This window comes from Pseudopipra pipra, chromosome 4 (assembly GCF_036250125.1).
Source record: "Pseudopipra pipra isolate bDixPip1 chromosome 4, bDixPip1.hap1, whole genome shotgun sequence".
NCBI lineage: Eukaryota > Metazoa > Chordata > Aves > Passeriformes > Pipridae > Pseudopipra > Pseudopipra pipra.
The window spans coordinates 35731225-35750242 of NC_087552.1; the positions used below are offsets into that span (position 1 = coordinate 35731225).

The 19018-nt window shown below is 39.7% G+C and overlaps 1 protein-coding gene and 1 long non-coding RNA gene across 6 annotated transcripts in view; both read left to right on the forward strand.

The window, feature by feature from the left end:
* Nucleotides 1-90: 90 nt before the first annotated feature.
* Nucleotides 91-9907, forward strand: LOC135413150 (uncharacterized). 2 transcript variants are annotated; one of them, XR_010430107.1, is made up of 4 exons: nucleotides 91-1678; nucleotides 6689-6864; nucleotides 8633-9379; nucleotides 9757-9907. It is a non-coding gene; the product is annotated as an uncharacterized LOC135413150 (long non-coding RNA). The 2 variants fall into 2 exon arrangements; XR_010430106.1 differs by having other exon boundaries at nucleotides 6689-9379.
* Nucleotides 9908-12002: 2095 nt separating this feature from the next.
* KLHL2 (kelch like family member 2) overlaps nucleotides 12003-19018 on the forward strand; it is a 58418-nt gene continuing 51402 nt past the window's right edge. Inside the window, exons 1-2 of one of the 4 annotated variants that reach the window (XM_064652403.1) lie at nucleotides 12003-12183; nucleotides 15042-15167. In XM_064652403.1, the coding sequence (XP_064508473.1) occupies nucleotides 12161-12183; nucleotides 15042-15167 (149 nt within the window). In that variant the 5' untranslated portion in view covers nucleotides 12003-12160. Of the gene's footprint in view, nucleotides 12184-12815; nucleotides 12980-15041; nucleotides 15168-19018 lie in introns of those variants that run through there. The other 3 variants (XM_064652401.1, XM_064652404.1, XM_064652402.1) reach the window with 3 other exon arrangements.

Below are 19018 nucleotides of genomic sequence, written 5' to 3' on the forward strand. Positions count from 1 at the left end.
GAGCTCCCCGCCACCATTGGGCGCGGGGCGTGCCCGGCTCCGCCCCGGGGCGGGGTCGCCGCTGCTGCCGGCTGAGGGGCCTCTGCCGCGGGCGGGGCTGCGGGTGAGCCTGGCGCGGGTTGGGGCTCCTCGGCCTGCCCTGGGCAGCCGCCCGCTGTCGTGGCGATGCTCGGTCCAGCGCTCTCGACAGCCCGGCACTGATTGAAACCGGGGACTAGTTACAGCAGGCTCCAGGATGGTGTCCCCGCGGGGCCAGTGGCTCGGGTGGGGAAAGTACACCAGCAGCAGATGGCTGGCGAAAATGCGGGGGTAAACACAGCGTGGTGCTGCTGTCAGCTTGCTGGGCACCCAATTTGTCACCACCAATTTGTCTTGCAGGGACTTCTTGAGGAAAAGATGGAGTCTACGCAGCTAATTATTATTATATAATGTGGATGTCTTATCTGTGAACGTGTCTGGTTGCCCCTTCTGATCACGGACAGTTTTAGTGTGCACAAGGCACTTCATAAGTTTTCAAAGATATTTCTGCCCCGGTTGTATATTTTGTGAAGAAACACATTTTCTTTAAAACTTGCCCTTGCTACTTTCATTTTATAAGCCTTTGTGCTCGCACTGATACAGACTGTAGCCACTCACAGTGTCCAGACTACTCACTTTATGGATCTCACTTTAAGGATCTCTCTACAATTCCCTGAAAGGAGGTTGTAGTCAGGTGGGGGTTGGTCTCTTCTCCCAGGCAACCAGCAGTAGGACAAGAGGGCATGATCTTAAGCTGTGCCAGGGGAGGTTTAGGTTAGACATTAAGAAGAAGTTCTTTACAGAGGGAGTGACTGGGCATTGGAACGGGCTGCTCAGGGAGGTGGTAGAGTCACCCTCCTTTGAGATGTTTAAGAAAAGACTGGATGTGGCATTTAGTGCCGTGGTCTAGTTGACAAGGTGGTGTTAAGTCATAGGTTGGACTCAAGGATCTCAGAGGTCTTTTCCAACCTAGGTGATTCTGTGATTCTGTGACAACCTTTTGTGTTCTGGATACTCCTTGACCAATTAGTTGCACTTGGTTAGTCTTTGGTAATCTTTGTTAGCGTATCTAACCTTTTTCAGCTGTATCATTTCTGAAATGTGAAGGATCAGAATGACACACTGTTCAAGCATGTCTAAAGTATGAGTTTCCAAAGCATCATTTTTATTATCTGTCATGTTCTCTATTCATCTGCTAATGTTTCTTAACCTTCTATTCTATTTGAACAACCTTGAACCTTGAGCTAATGTTAGTGAGGATACTGAAAAGGATCAAAGCTGTAATGGGGGTTTGAAAGACAGCAACATTGTATTCTCTCCAGGTTGTAATTGTTCCTTGGGTACTATTTAAGAGAAGCCACGATTGTCACCCTGAACAGCTGCCATAGCTCTGCCTCTCTTGAAAACATGTAGAAGTGCCAAGGGGTGAAAACTGCTCTTGAGGTATGAGCTTCTTCAGGCTGTTCCGAGTCTTTGATCTCAGTTTCTGTGACTTTTCTTGGGTATCTTTTTGTAGAAAAAATACCCAAATTGAAAGCTCCCACCCAGAGCATTTACGTTCATCACTTGCATTCATTTGTTCTTGTTTTACACAGATACACACATTAAACGAACTGGACAACTATGAAAAACAAGCCTTAAACTTGCTGGTTTCAGTAAGGTAAAGTCTAGCTCCTGTGATAAAAGCATGCTCTGTTCCAGTTTCTTAGCCTAAATGTTCATTTTTCCTCTTCCTTATTGCGCTGCCTCTTTCTTTCCTTCCTGACAAGAACACAAGTACTACTGATCAGCAAACAGAGGACAAAAGTTTTCAGTGAGAGTGAAATGAGGCCTCAATTCACTGGTTGCTGTTCAAGTAATCTGTTCAAGTAATGTGTTCAAGCTGTTCAAGCATTACTGTTGTAAGGTGTTCTGTCTTGCCAAATAGGTAGCTTAGCAGGTGTGCTTGACACCTACACAGATCTAATAACCATCAAAGATTAAGGGTTCAACAGATCAGTCTTCAACTTGATTGTGCAATTTTTTACGAAGATGCTGTGTGACCACCAGAATTTCCCTTTCCTTTGTATAACTATACAACTTATTTGCACAGGACCTTTGCCTGAGCTTTTGCTGAGCTTGAAAAGCATGCTTGTTTTGCAAGGAGCAAGAATGTCTGTGTCCTGGTTAACATTTCTGTTCTGGAATAACCAGAAATGCTAGTGTGCAGTGTGTTGTGCCTAGTCTCACAGCCAAGAAGCTAATAACAGTGCCAACTACTGACAGTTGTAAGAATATTTTTTTAAATACAAATACATTTATATTGATTAAAAATATTTTATAGCCATTTATTTTTAAAATAATTAAAATAGCATTATATTTTTTAAGAAACAAATAAAAAAAGTAACCAAAAAAAAGTCTTTCACAAAAAGTCACATATCATCTTAAGTTGCTTAGCTGCTATTGTTTTCATTTATGACCACCAACACATTTATTTCTCTTGTCACATTTTGTTGGCTTGCTTACATGCATGCTTAGGAATGCACATGTGTTTTTTGTCCTTTAATCAAAGGGATTTGGGTTCTGAATTTGTCAAGAATGATATTTGAGGGGAAACAGTAGAGGGGAAAAAGGTTAAAAAAATGAAGCAATTTAGAACAGTTGTTCAAAGTGTTAAGAACCAGGGACTTGTTTCATCACTTGGATACGCAAGTTTGAGTAACTATGTTTTTTTATTAGCATAATAATTTAAGTTGAGGAAGTACTCCTCGTCCTGCTGCCTGTCTCCATAAAATACTATATGCTAGTTGTAATCTTGGTTTTAGCCTGTTTCTTCAGATATGCAATGCATTGTATCAGCAGTGTACTATTTAAAAAGTGAACACAATTGCTGCTAAGTAGTTGCCATTTCTCTGTGCTTGTTCAAAGATAATTTTGTAATAATGTCTGTTTATTCAGAGCTTTAGAAATTTGGTCTAATGTATAATCCATTACTGCAAGGTGCTGTACACATAAAAAACACCTCTATTCGATGTTTTGCATACATACATGGAGTGTGTGTGAGACATGGCATTAGACCAGTGTTTAGGATAAATTCAAAAGAATAAATTCTTATAAGTATAATTTTAGAATCCTAAAGTCACAGTAAGTTTACATTTATTAGCACTCATTTGAATATGTATAATTTTATATACAGTAGAAACTGTAAACATTGTTTCTACTGAATGGAAAATGAAGAGTTCTCAATGGATTACTAAAGAACATGGTTGGGGGAAAAATTACAAGTTTAAATATTTGAGGTGCTTATTTACTGTATAGAACACCAGTTAGCATATTTAGAAGTATGTAAGTGCCAGTTTCAACTGGTTTATCTAAAATATATATGTAATCTTTATAGTAGTCGCCTCCTCTTGTTCTTACTAGATCACCCAGTCTTTGTTTTGGTTTTGATATATTGTTTTAATTACTAGATTCACAGGTAATTTTTATTGAGAGATGCTTTAATGATGTAAGTAAGGTTTTAATGAAGTATGATTTTCTTCTGCTCAATTCCTGTTCCAGCTCCTGTCCAATTTTGCAGGCACTGTCATTCTAGTGCCCAGGACTTGAAAGTCTGCTCCCAAGGGATGATCCACTGCTGGGGAACCTAAAAAAGATCAAGATATGGCCTGTTCTTAAATTATTTCCGCTGCAATCCCATCAGTAACGATGAAAGTATCTGATACGGATAAGCTAAAAAGATCTGATATGGCCCAACAATGCTATGCTATGATGTCCTTACTTGCTCGTTGCCCTTAAGGAAAGCTCATGTAGATTAGATACCCATGATTAAACCCTATACTTAGGCATTACCATTTATATATCAGTAATAATTACAATATTTGGGGACTAACTTTCACAATTGTATCCTCACAAAGAGACCTAATATCTACTTTTCTTCCTCTTCATTTTATTTAAAATTTGTCATGGATGGAAACAGGATTGGGCTCTCAAACTTTTTCACATTCAACTGTAAGATATAATTATTATTACTATTTCTTATTCATATTACAAGTAGTACTTAAACTGTACTCAGCTCTTCGTAAAGAATACAGTCTCTGCTCTGAGAAAATGGGGTTGTGACAGATCCCAGCATTACTAAAAATACAAATGGGAAGTGAAAAGGTAAAAATAACAGTAGACAATTTTATTTGCATGAATTGGTTGTAATAGTCCTGAAAATCATACTGCAGTAAGTGCATTCTATATTCCAGCCTCAGATTACAGACACTTCAGAACTGTTCATTTTATTTCAAGCTTCCGTAAGTTTTTTAAATCCTATGAAGCTTAAAAAACCAGTTCACTGCTGAATACATTTATTATAAAGGAAACTTTCTCTCCACATGTAGTTTCAGATTTTCACATCATGCAAGTGTAAGCTTTTTGTGTTGAACAGCATGGGGCTATTTAGGCATGGTAATCATGTAGTCAAAAACTGCCACTTGCTATGCAGCTTTGGCTTCATAAGTATTATGCCCATTAAAAATTCTGTGGCCTTTTAAGGCAAGCTGTTAAAAAGAGAAGAGCGTAGCACTGGTATTGATAAAAACTCTTTCACTCTTTCACCAATTATATATAAATTTGAATGCTGGAGGCTTAGTATGGCAGTTGATTAATTCAGCTAATCTATTAATACAAATCATTTAGCAAAATGTCCAGTGTGTCCATAATGGTGTCTGGAGATAGGACTGATAAAAACAGGTACCTAATACAGCTGTAGAGAGAGAGTTTGGACTGCTTTATGCAGATGAGACAAAGGGCATAACATAACAGTGAATGGAAGAATTGTGAAAAACAGAATGGGCACTCTGGATTGCTTTTTTAAATTTTACTGATTTTCCAGATATATTAAAAAGCACATAAACTGAGGTTAAAGAAAGGATACAACTTGTCAATTTCCTATTTATTTTCAGAAATATACATTACAAATATAAAAGTTTGGAAATAAGTATCACAATGTATCTTATTTACTTTGTGCTAAAGATGAATTTGAGTGCTTTAAATGGTTTAGGGCTTAAGCAGATGTTTAATTTGCAGGATGAAAAGTACTGCCTCTGCAGAGTAATTCTTTTTACTTTCTTCTGATTCTTCAGAATCACATTTCTGGGGTTTTTTGTGTTATAAAGCTGTCACAATATGACAAGTATTTATTTGAACTAAATAAAGGGAAATGCAGAGCTTTTTCTGAAAATATTGGAGTTTAGATTATATACTTTCTAGCGTAATTTTAATGAAAAAAGAGAAATATTTGAGATAATTACCTCTAAAAAACTACTGAAAAAATTGAAATAAAGACAGAAGATAAAATTTCAAAGAACAATTCTAGATTTTTCCCCACAGTTTTTTTCTCAATTTTATGGTTATTTTGTCTGAAAGTCTTAAAATGAACTTCTCAAGAACTAGTTTGTATAAACTAACTTTTTGAGCTCTATGGTTAAATATTAGCATTCCGACAAATATTCTTTTGAATATTTAAGGTTCTGAGTTTACCTAATTTTATTACCCCAGTATATTAGTGTGGATCACAATGTTCTTTTGAATAGAAAAACTAGCAAGAGAATTTCCTTGATACCAGTGAAAATTGTACTCCAGGAACACCATAACAAACTACTCATTCTATGAGCATCTGCTTGTACCAGAATCTTTGGACTAAAATTTTCACATCTTTATCTTTGACTTAAATTTTCCCTTCATTTTTTTTTTTCAATTTGAGTCCAGTTTTAACAGACATTCTGAATAGTTCCATGTACTCATCCTGAGCTCTTTTCTTAATATTTATAATGAGTTTGCAATACCTTCTAGTCTTATACACACAAAAAAGGTTATTCCAAATGAAGATTTACTCATTTCTGGAAAAGCAGCATGATATGCTTGTCACTTTCCCTGAACAACCTCTCTGCAAAATTATCAGTAACTATAGCTACGTGATTGTTATTTTTATGCCTCCCTGAATATAACATTTTAATATTTTAATGTCTTTGATTTCATTGCCTCTTTGCAACAAAAGAATCTGTATAATGTGTGAGCTAAATCCCGCTTGCTTTTTCCCAGTGTACAGCATTTTTCATTTTCACTGAATACCTCAAGCGCTGTAGACTCTGCAAATACTGTTCATCCTGTCTTGTTTATATGCATATGAAACAGTATATATTTAGATTGATTCCTTCAGCATAGTGTCACTTTTCACAGTGTAAATTGCTTCCAATTATTGTTCTTAGGTAAGCTCACTATGTGCATGACTACAGGCAAATTGGTGATTTTACTGTTGGTTTGCAGTAGGCTGATGATGGATACCCTGGACTACTGGAAAGAGTAGAATTTCTCTGTCTGTTGTGCATTCAGTAAGCATTAGATGGCAGCATCAGTTGTTTAAATGTGAGTTTAATGAGCTGCACCCGTTTTCTTCTGAGAAAGGGGTGTGTTAGTTGATTGACTGGGTTAGGACTATCTCACAATATTGCTGTTAGAGTGGGGAATATGATGGAGGAGAAGTATGAGTTGAACAAGTATGACAGAACATAATAATAAACAAAAGTCTTTTCTACACTCTTTTAAAGTAAAATGATCAGGAAAAAAACACCAGTGACTGCTTATCCATATGTTTGCTAAAACCTGAATGTTTTAAATAAGTCCTTTTTTTTTTCTCTTGTAGGCTGTACACAAAAATGGTGCAGAACTTAGTAATGTGTAATTCTGTGTTGAAGGGCGGAGCTCCTTATCAGCTTTGCACGTTGCTGATTGGGATGGTCCAGTTTTCCCCAAGACATCCCTGCTGCAGGTTACTGCGGCTACCTTTGCATCATATCGAAGTGATCACATGGTTATAAGGTGAAATCTCATAATTTTTGATGGGCTTTCTTCTGGTTGGGTGGTTTGGTAGTTTGGTATGGTTTGGTGAATGGAACCCACTCAGTATAGAGACGTGATTGCCTTATACAGCAACACAAGTCTGCAGGTATGAGAGTAGGAGCTGGTCCACCTCTTTCACAGTTATCTCACGGATACACCTTATGTGAAATCTAAACCTCTGCAGCACTGGGCCTTAGATCAGCTCATCAAGAGATCTACTTTGCGTCTTGGTAGTTTGCAGTACTAATATGAATCACAGCCATGACCTACATTGGCTTCCAGTCATAATGCTTACTTGAGCTAGGACTTCCTTTTGGAAGCTGTAATCTAAAAGGAACACAGCACTGACCACAGGTATCTGGCTTCTCCATCAAGTAGAACTCAGAAGCATCATACCATTTGCTTTTTATGTGGCCCTTCTTTTCCAGAACTAGGATTAGAGTACTTAAATCCTGTTTACTAGACTATGTGCCATATCAAGTCATTTTGGAAATTACCAAAAACCATATCTGGTTTTGAACACTGAAAAAAAGAGTTCTTAGTTACTAATTTTCATCATCATTATAAGGTCCATGAGTTTTACAGAATAAATCTTACCCTTCACCTGTTTTCATTAAGTATATATCATTCTTAGTGCTCCAGCAATTGTTTACACAGAAGAATAACACTAGAAAAGACTAAATACTTTCATGCATGCTTAATTGTATTTAACTGATTGTGGTCACAGTACGATTTATTTTTGATAGCAGCTGCTTTGCTATTCCTTATTTCACATTCCCAATTTACATGTCTTATTTTTTCTCTCCCTGCCTACTCTCCAGTACATATTCCTCTGCAATCTGGTCCCTTTCGCAGTCTGCTGCATGCACTTTCTTGCATTTCCTTTTCACATTACTTTGCAGTATGCATTCATGACCTTAGCTCAATGATTCTCTGAAACTTTAAATATTCCATGCTTCTGGGGAAAGAAAAAGGAGTTTCTTCCACTAGAGCGAGGCCTTTTAAGATTAGGTAATGCTGGATTAATGCTAGTGTCTTAGACAAAACAATGTAGTAATAACTAATTATGTGTTGAACTCAAGTCCTGTCATGAATTCCACACAGGTCCTTGTGGATCTGTTCAGATACAGTGGCCTTGGTTGTATAAAGGTCTGCTGCTGGATGGTAATGTTACTGGGGGTGAAATGCACAGGGAAAAAAAATGGATGTGTGCCCTCACAGATTTTGAATAAATACATATTAATTTTTACATAAATCTTATACATAAATTATCCACAACTGAATTCAGTAAGATACAAATATAATGGATACTCTGACAGCTAACAAAGTGAGGAAGCACATTGTTTTTCTGTTTGAAGCAATAAGGAGGACAGAGTACTTAAGTATTTGATTCTAGACCCATTCCTTTCTTATTCCCTGTTCCAGAAAAGAATCCCAGCCTTAGCATGTCCTCATAAGCTTTCTGCCCAAATCCTTTAGAAGCTATAACTTCTAATATCTTCGATAAGAGTTAATGTTCTTACAAACTTAATTTTTGTCCTTTTTGTAGATGTCTTCCTAACCTGTTTGTCAATTAGAAATACCAGTAAGAACTTATTTCAATGTCCTCTTTGGCTAAACCTAATACAGACTTCTTCTAATGTGACCACCTCAGTATGGGTGCATGATCCCTTAAAGATGCTAATAAAACACCAGGTATGTATGCAGTTACATTGACTTTTACCAGGGTTCTTTATTCCATTTGTAGGACCATGTAACTTGTGGAACTATCTTGCTAGCAAGCAGAGCTCTGCTGGCATAGCTTCATTTTCAGTGGATGTACTTCACTGATGGTTAGTATCAGGGTTTCTATATCAGCAAATACTTTTAGTGTCAATACATCTGAAGAACCATGTGATCCTAAGTAAGCGCTGGCCACATTTGTTTGAAACTTAATAAACAAGTGGGAAAGGACCAAGAGTTGTTACAGGGATAGCGTAAAACAATAGGGATAGCCTGAAACACAATAGGGAATTTCCTCAGTAAATGCAGTAATTCAGATTGTTGCAGCATAAACAAAAAAGACAGCTGTTTCATCATAGTTAGGAAACATAGCCCATCTCCTTTCCAAACTACATATACACACCCCCACACATATATAAATAAGCTTTTTCTCTGAAAGCTCTTTTCTAAGAAGAGGTCTTGCATCAAGCAGAATCCTGTAAAAATCCAGACATTGTATTTAAAGGATGTGTTTTCTCATAGTTAGAGACACAAGCTGTTTTGCCATAATCACATGATGCAGTTTGGATGCAGTTCATTTTTGTTTCAGCTGTTTATAATTCCTTTTGGAATTACTGAAGTACAAAGACATAATTTTTGGGAAAAAAATATAGAATGCTGCCCTATTTGTGTTTCTTTCTGATCTTCTGCATCACAGAAGTTAACTGAACCAATATTGAACATTTGGCTCTGAAGCCAAAGCAACACTGCAAGAAAAAGAGAGAAGTCACAGGTTGGAAATGCTTACTGTTCATTTAAGAATTAATGTTTGTCCTGGTTTTGGCTGGGGTAGAGTTAATTTACTTCACAGTGGCTGGTATGGGGCTGTGTTTTGGATTTGTGCTGAACACAGGGTTGACAATATAGAGATGTTTTTGTTATTGCTGAGCAGGGCTTACACAGAGACAAGGATTTTTCTGCTTTCTGTACTGCCACACTGGCAAGGAAGCTGGGGGTGCATGGAAGGCTGGGAGCAGACACAGGCAGGATATGTGACCCAAACTGACCAAAGGGATATTCCAGACCATATGACATCATCCTCAGTATATAAAGTGTGGGGAAGAAGGAAAAAGAGGTAGATGTTTGAAGTGATGGTGTTTGCCTTCCCAGGTCAGCATTACTTGTGATGGGGCCCTGCTCTCCTGGAGATGGCTGAACACCTGCCAGCCCATGGGAAGGAGTGAATCAATTCCTTGTTCTGCTTAGCTTGCGTGCACAGCTCTTGCTTTCCCTATTAAACTGGTTTTATATCAACTCACAAGTTTTCTAGCTTTTAGCCTTATGATTCTCTCCCAGATCCTACTGCTGGGGAAGAGAGCAAGCAGCTCCATGGGGCTTGGCTGCTGGCTGGAGTTAAACCATAACAACATGACTGAACAGTTCTGCCATGTTAGCATGGGACAGAATATGCAGCTGCCTACATGTTTGCAGGATCTATATGCAAATACTGTGCAAAATCCCTCATCAGCTTCTGGACAAGTTCACAAGTTCACAATAGTCTCATACAGACCCTTAAACACAGCACAGTAGGATTCACTTAGATCTTACGGATCAGTAGAAGTTAGGAGCCTTGTCTTACAAAGTAACATATACATGAGTTTAATCTAAGTTATAAAAACCTGGAAGTGTGATGAGACATTCTTCATCAACTCTCTGATCTACCTAGGGCAGACCTGCTTATGAACTCAGACCTCGGTAATGCTATGCTACACAGAACCGGCTGAATTTTAAACCTCCATTTCAGAGGCCATTATTGCTGGCTTTGGAGCAGACTTCCCTGCAAGCAGGTTTTGTTGCGCATGTAAATCTTTAACAAGTACCTTGTCTTCTCTAACACAACAAAGAGGCAAACCTAGTTGTCTCTCGAGAAGAGATAAATTCAGCAGTTACAAAGCACAGACTTAATAAAAACAGGCACTGCCTATTGTGACTATTTAATTTAGAAAAACCTCCAGTGGAAACCCATAAAAAAAAAATTGAAGTGTTCCCAAATCAAACATCGCAGTGTAGTAAAAGAGAACTGGTAAACTGAGAAAACTAAAATGGCATTTTCTAAGTGAGGAGTATTATTGGAGATTAGCAAAGATGAAAATAACAAATTAAAATACATTTAGTTTTAATAGCCAGTGATTAGAAACATGGGTGAAGGCTTTATGTATCCATTTTATAGTATTCTTCACCCAAAACACATCTGCCATTTTCTTTTTTGCCTTCTACTTAAAATATGCTATCCTTAAATTTCTCTCACTCTTAGAGAAATAGTGTTGGTCATTTAGAAATATTTATTAGTTTAGAGATACTATTCCAAAATATAATCTCTTACTCCAGTGAAGAAGCATTTTATTTTTAGGCATTATCAGACTTAAATACTTGAATTTTGTTCAGCTTACTAAACATATCTTGCACTACACAATCTTCTAAGATTTAGAAGTAATTTACAGAGTCCAAGTACATTAAATTTTTCTCAAATGCCCTAAGTCAGAAATTGCTAAATGTAATATTCTTCATTACTATTTGTATTCGTGTTGCTTACAAAGAGATGTTTGAAATAGATCCATTCGTATTTCCTTTTGCCATTTTGCATCACATTAAAACACAAGTCAAGTACTTAATAATCATCAGCAGCAACGTTTGCAAAAGACAGAAGGGCAGCTGTTTTGAGTGGCAGTGTTTCCACTGGACTGGATCAAATAAAAGAAGATGAGATCCAACAGGTCACAGCGAACTGGAGCCTATGCAGCTCCTCCACCCCGATGCGCTTTTGTTCTTCGCTTCGGCTCTGCTTTAAAACTGCAACCACCTGCATGAGCTGGTGCCAGGCCAGCTCCTCGGCCGGCCTAGGAATAAGGTGGGGATGCCCCTCATGGCGTGCACCTGCCGGTGGGTCTTCTCACTGAGGAGACCTGAGACCACTTTCAAGTATTTTTGTTTTCCCTTGGGCTAGAGCACCTCTGTGTCCCCACGCGAGCGCCACCAGCCATCCATCTGCCCTGATGCTGAGGGACCCTGACCCGGGCGCTCTGCGGGACGTGCCCCTGTGCAGGGCAGCTCGCTCTCCGGCCCCGCCCGGAGCCACCGCTCTCCTGGGAGGCGGGAAACACGCACTCGGGCGCGGGACTCGGGCTCACCCCCTCGAAGGCTACGCTTCTTCCCGCAAAGGGCAGCGGCGCCTCATCCTCTTCCTAAAGCCCCTCGCGTGCCCGAGCGGGAGGCTCCAGCGCAGGGCCCCTGCCCACCGCGGGTATCGGGGCCTCCCCCCCACCGCCGGACCAGCGCCCGCCCGGGCCGGGCCACGCACCCCCGCCGCGCCTGCGCGGAGCGGCCCGTCCCCGCCGCGCCCTCCCGCGGGCGGGCCCCCGGAAGCGGCGGCTTCGGTGGCGGTGGCTCGGCCGGGCGGGCGCAGCCGGCACCGGGCACCGCTCCCCGCACCTGTGGCGGGGCAGCGCAGCTGGCATGGTGCTGGCGGCAGCACGCCGCGCCCGCGTTGCACGGAGGAAGCCCGAGCGGAGCCGCGATGGAGATGCTGCTGCCGCCCGTGTGAGTGCGGCGGCGGCGGGGCGGGCGGGGAGGCTGCCGGCGCCCGCCGGGACGGCGGTGCGGAGCAGAGCGGAGCGCTATGCGGTCCGCGGGCTGGGGGCGCGGGGCAGGCCCAGCCGCGGAGCAGGAGCAGGAACAGAGCCGCCGCGGCTCCGCAGCCCCGCCGAGCTGCCCGGGCCCCGCGGGAGCGATGCTCCCGGGCGGGAGGGGGCTCGGAACCGGCCGCGGCGCAGCGCCGGCGGGGCGTCGTGTCGGCGACCTGGTGGCGGAGCCGGTGCCCGGCGGGCCGGGGCTCCCCGGACAGCGCGGCCGCCCGTGCTCGGAGCTGCCCCGTTGTGCCGCGGCGGTGCCCGCGCCGGGGACATCCTCCGGCGGGAGCGGGCACTGTGCTCCCCGCGGGCGGGCAGTGCTGCCCGCACCCCCGCCCCGCCGCCCGCCGGGTGCCTTCCAGCCTGTAGGGACAGGCGGGCTTTATTTTTCCCTCCTCCCCCTCACTCCTTCTGCTTCCTCCATCTGCGGTCCCAAATTATTCCCTGTTTGACTCAGCAGTCGTGCTCACCGCACTCTTCGGTTTTCTGGTTATTTAGTTAAGCATCTTTTTTAGTGGCAGTGCCCAGGCAATGCACGTATCTCCAGCTGCATCTAAGCTGGGCTCATCGCCTTTGGCATGCTCCTGTTCAGTGCAGCTTCATCCTATGCCTTCGGGAGGTAGTTTTCAGGCACGCTGTGGGTCAGGTTCTTGAGAACAAACCGAAGGAAACCAGTTGCAGACAGCTTTGACCCAACTCGTGAAATGGTAAGAGATACTCCAGTAACTTCAAGCAGACTGGTAGTTCTCAAAACAGAAAGCGTATGACTGATGGTTTTGTAGGCTTCATTACCTTAAAACAAAGTTGTCCTTTGTGGCAAACAAATGAAACTTCAGCAAATTAATTTATGCTTCATGAGAACTCCTCTATCTAGTCCAAGTTGCCTGACAACAGTGATTACTGTTTTTTTTCCTTGCATGCTGTGTTTGATGTGTATGTAGCCTGTATATGTGTGTAGATAGGTAGACATCAGTATCTGATGCATTGCTTTGGGATGTAAAAAGATGCCACAGAAGTGTTCTGTCCTGGAATTGGTAAGTCAGTGGTATCATTAAAAGGTGGGTCTCTTCCTCGTAGGTCTTTGGTGTTTTGAGCATTTTCTGCAGTCATTGATTTCTCTCTATAATATTTTTGAATGCTGAACACCATGTATGTTGCATAATGTAGAGGAGTAATATTCAGTCTAAAGGAGTTTGCTAGATAGGATGTCTTTTTCTTTTTTACCTCTGTGCAGCAGCATATGTATGTGCATGTAACGTGATTTTTTTTTTTGTGATTGATGCAAAATTCCTGTCCGTTACTTGTCCACTTTCAGTAATTACTTGTATAATTTTCGAAATTGAGTGTGAAACTCTTAATTCATATCAGTTTCATGGTACACTGTAGCAAGTTGGTAGTAGTTTAAGTTCTGTGGATGGATGTTATTTTGTTAGCCAGTGTTTTATGGAGACATTTTCCATTTCTTTGTTGTTTGATGCAATTTTGTGTTGTTCTGCTCCAAAATTTTGTAGCTAGTTTTGGAATAATGAAAAATAAAAATAGCTTGGCTTTGCACTGCTGTAGTGAACAGAATATAGAGTTTTAGGTTAAATTCTTAAATTATCATTGGATTTTTCTTTTAAGCTTCTTTAGACATGCCCAAGTAAAGTTTGAGGTATGGTAGAAGAGAGGCTGCAATTATGTGAGTCATTGAATATGTTCAGTTTGACTGTGCTTACCTAAAGCTACCAAAGTTGAATTTTCTTTTGAAATCACATCTTTGATGTACCAGCTAGCCCCACCAAGTGACTTCAGTGACTTTGCTTATTTCCAGCTCAGAGGTTCAGGAATACAGTTACAATACCGTAGAAGAAAACATCACTGATGCTAAGCATTTTCTAAGTGCTGTGACAACACAATTTGCCTTGTAAGAATAACATTGTGATTTTAAACAGGAAACTCATCGGTTTGGTTTGCCTTGAAAAACCTACTTGCTGTTTGGATAGTCCTAGTGACTGAGGAATGTGTATAACAATTTTTCTTTAGAAGCTAGTGTCTATACAACTTGAGTATTTCTTATGGAAGGAATTAATTGTAGCTAGAGGTAATGATTTTTTCACACTGCTTAAGAAAAATTAAGAGGTTGGTCACTTATGCTTTTCAAAACACTGATCGATTCTACAAAACAACCCAATTTTTCTCAGTCACCTGTGTCTCATGCTGCTGCTAGGGAAAGCCTGGACAACTACAGTTGTTGTCATGTGGTCTTCCTGTCAGAGGTGAACTGGGAGTGTGAACCAGTAGTTAAGGTCCTGGGGGAAGGTCAGAGAGAAGCTCTTTTCTGATAGGCAGTGAAGGCATGAAGAGACAAAGGTGATGGATGCTGCATTCTACCTTTGATCTGTATGGCCACCAGGCTAAAAGTTCCCCAAACTCTGCTTCTCCCCTTACTTCAGGGCTCATTGGAAATATTCTAGAATATTTTTCCATGAAATAAAATAATATTCACAAAACCAGAAAACGTCTTCATGTTTTCTGTAGTGGAGGTTGTTATTAGTCCTGAGTGCCTCTTGTCAAGCTCACTAGTGTTGGTCACCAACTTATTACTTCCACGGCAATTCTACCTACTCCTCCTCACTTCTGGTAATAGGGAAACCAAAATTGCTTGGAGTAAAGAATAGGTTTCAAGTGCAAATCTTCTCCTCAAGATGAAGGTGGAGAAAATAAGAGGTGACAGAACTAGAGATTAGACAGAAGTACTAATTTTTTTTTTTTCCTCTTTCTTTCCAGCTGTACCAAACTTTGCCATCAGAAGCCTTTGGATCTGAAAGATGATAACACCGAAATTCACTGTCCTGTTACAGTAAATCCATGGCACATGAAGAAAGCTTTTAAAATTATGAATGAATTAAGAAGGTATTACTTCACTGTATACATCTGCCTGGAGTCCATAATACATTTTTACTTTCATTTGCATTTATTAAGTTGATAATAATAGTTTGTTCAATAAGAACATGCAATTTCAGAAGTGTAGCTGATCTAATTAAGAGAAGGATTAAATATACAATGAAGTGATAGCTGAATGATAGTTGTGTGATGATAGCTATAATATATGCAGTATGTTTTTGCCCCTTGTAAGTTAATCAAAACTAGTTTTGTGAGACTTAAAAAATACTTAGGGCTTGTATTTAAGGAGTTACAGCTACTGGTTTTGCCTCGTGTGTAGTTGATCCTGCATAGATGAAAAGTGACTCTTTAGTTGAGCCTAAGGCTCTTTTTGTGCCTCTTGTTGTTTTTTGTGGTAGGCTACAAACTGGAAAAATCTTAAAATTTTCTAGTCTGGAGACATAGGTCACAGTCTTAACAAATATAAACCAACTGTCAGTACATTTTCTTTCTTAGTTATCTTTTGCTTGCCCTCTGGGAGAAATTGATGAACTCTCAAATCAAATGTTGAAAGTAACTTTTCTCAATAAAGTTTTGTAAGACCTTGAGTGATACTACCATCATTTTCAGCAAAACTGGGAGGCTGGTGCTGATGCTGTTCATAGCATCCGTATTGATTTATATTCTACATATGAGTAGGTAAAATGATGTTGAAAACTGTGACAGCTGGTAGGTAGAGCTCTGGAAATCAGGACCTACAACTATCACTTACAGTAATTCAGTTTTGTAACTAACAGCAGGAATGGAAAAATTAAAAAACTAAAATGCTTCTTTAGCATAGACAATACTGGAGGCTGTGAAAATCTTGTAGTTCTTTGTTATTTCCTGTATAAGATTAAAAACTGGAGAGGCTTCACCTGAAAGAAACATAGCGAGTTATACCCACTTAAAGTACGTGTCTGCCTTTGATCTTCACTGTTCCTTATAGGGAAATCCTTAATACTGTGTGCTGGATAGACTGACACTTGTTGCTTCACCTATATATGCCCTTTGCTTTTTCAAGTATCCCAGTAACCAGATTCAGTGTCTTAAGGAACATTATAGAGCCAGTAGCAATGACTCCCTAAGGATGAGCAAGAGTTTAAATGGCGAAAGTTTTTCAGAATGAATCTTAACAATAGTTTCAGAAGTCAGAAACCTTACCTGTGTTTTGTTGTGTTGCAAGTAAAAGATATGTGGTCCTCCAGCAGAGTGCATTGTTGAAGGCCATGGATTATTTTCAGAACATACTTTAGTTTCCATGGTTACTTAAATTCAAATTGCTTGTAGAAGCAATTTGAGCAATTTTGTCTTACATGTATAAATGAAGTTGGAACAGGAGCAATGCTATGCAAACGTTAACTAGGTCTTATTTAATAAAGTAGTTGATGCAGCAATGTTTATCATTTAAGCTGAGTACAGCTTTTAAAGTAAGTGGTAATTAGATAAGATTATAAACATTCCTATTTGCATTCATTTGAAATAATAAACTGAAATATTTTAGAAATGTTTCAGACTTCATTACTCAAAATGAAGATCTAATACAAATCAAGTAAATGATATTTTTAATTTTGAATACATTTTTAAAGTGGTTTCTATCTCAGTTCTTTTTATTAGCGTAGCACAAACAGGTATTTGCCAGAGGTATACTCTGCAGGAAGTGGATAAGTTGTGAAAAAATAATTTGTTTAAGCATCTAAAATACATTTGGTTTTGAATGCTCAAGTCTATATGTTTATATTAAGTTTTTGGCTGCTGTCAAGGTGGCTGGCTCTAGTAGGTCATAAGTAAGTTTTTCTGTGCCTTCAAATTGTGACAAATTTGAGTAATTTTGTCCTTTCTAGTTTTTGTCATTTCATTGTTCACCATCACCTCAGAGAGATCATTAGGATAGTTAATTAGTTCTTGACATACTAAGAAATTACTCTCTGATGTTTATCTTTTCACTTCATTATAATTTGCTTTTATCACAATGGAATTTGACCTTACCTACATTTGTTAAAATCCTCATTCTTACAAACAAGACTTTACCAAAACCTTTTGAAGATGTGGGTAATGAACTTTCTCTATATGAACCAATGAAGAATAGCCTGTAAGCTGGTAAGCAGTTATTCTTCTTAAATGTATGCTTTCTTGCCCCCCATTTCTCATTTTCTTTACCATGAATGATGATGTATTCTCCACCTTTCTATTCTTTCATTCACTCTATACAAGCAAATTAGTGCAATATCACTTCAGAACAAGCTTTTCTACAATAAATTGATGTGCCCTCATGAAATGAGGCTTCTGAGTTTCATGAGTTGCTTACGGCAGAGTACATGATTAAGTTTATAAGCTCATTTCTTTAGTAGTTTATTTAACTTCCCAGCTTTGTAGTGATGCAGAGTATATTCATTCGTCTAATGCAGTTCCAGACTAGAGATGTATCTGAACCACCTCTGAGTTACTATGTCTATATACGCACAGTGTAATTAGTTAGCCTGAGATTTGTATTGATGTAATTCTCTTGCTCCTGGCTTTATTGTTAACTTTGGTATTTCTGTGCTACTAAGTATAAAACCTTTTGTTCCTGTTGTCAGGAGAAGTGCAGATGTCTGATAATGCTAAGTATCTGATGCCCTTTTATGTGCAGCTTTCTGTTTCAATTTTTTTATAATAAATGTAATGGTTGTTTTCAGGATCCTCTGAATTGAGCATTTCATCTAGATATGGTCGTTACTTATGTTGTACATCTTTTTTGATAATAATGCTATTGCAGAGTAAACTTACGAGATTTAGATAGTTGCTGTAGGTGTTACGAGCTGAAAGGGGAAAGATAATGTTGTGCCAGGATTGTAATATGACACCAAAGGTTAGTCATGGCCACCAAAATTTTTGGTGTGTGACCCCCACAAAGCCACCTTACTTGACTCTGGGCTTATAGAAATAGGATGATTGCAGAGGCTGAGAGATCACAGAGTTTTCTTTGGACTTAATGAATATCTGAACAGTTTGGCTGACAGCTTTAGCTCTGTCTGAAGAAAATGCAACTGCTCACCTGTCTTTGCTACAACTCAGTGTGGTAGTTGCAAACTCTCTAAAAGTCTGCACTCTAATTGTAATATATATTCAGGAAAGGTAAAAATTTATCTTTTTGAAAGTACTGAGAATAGAGATCAGTGGATTGATATACAGCTCTAGCTCCATCCCTAAGGATTATGTTCTGTTAAATCAGACTCTTCCCTCTTCTGTCTGTTGCAGTGGCTCTGAGTTTTGGGGATTGTATACTGCTTCCACAGGGACAGTGGTAGCATGAGCAGGAAATAAAAGGCAATTGTGACTGGCTATTCAGATGCTGGGAAATTGCAGCCTTTTGGTGTTGATGTGTTTTCTTTCTTTTTTTTCTTCCCCCCCTCCTCTTTCAATCTAGAAAATTGCAATACAAAGAGTATATGATGTTGTAGGTTTAACTGGAAGAGGTTTAGCCAATAGCTGTAAACTGCATTGCAAACAGCAGTGTTAGGAATGATTATAAATAAGATGTTACTTTATTGCAACAGAGAGGAATTATGTATTACAGTTACAAAGGACAAGAATGCAAATGAAGATACAAACTCAGGCAAGATATGAAATTAACCATAATAAATTCTAAACTGCTCAGAGTAGAAAAAGTAATTGTTATTTTGTGCATGGGCTGGGTATGAAGAATGCTTGGAAAACAGTAAATACAGAGAAGATGGAGTAGCGATTTTGAACAATTAAGTAGGCATGAGCTTCCAATGTAATGTGACACAGGCATCACAATTGAACTTTGGATTCTTTGTTGTCTATAAGGTCTTGTTTCTTACCTCATTGTTCTTTTT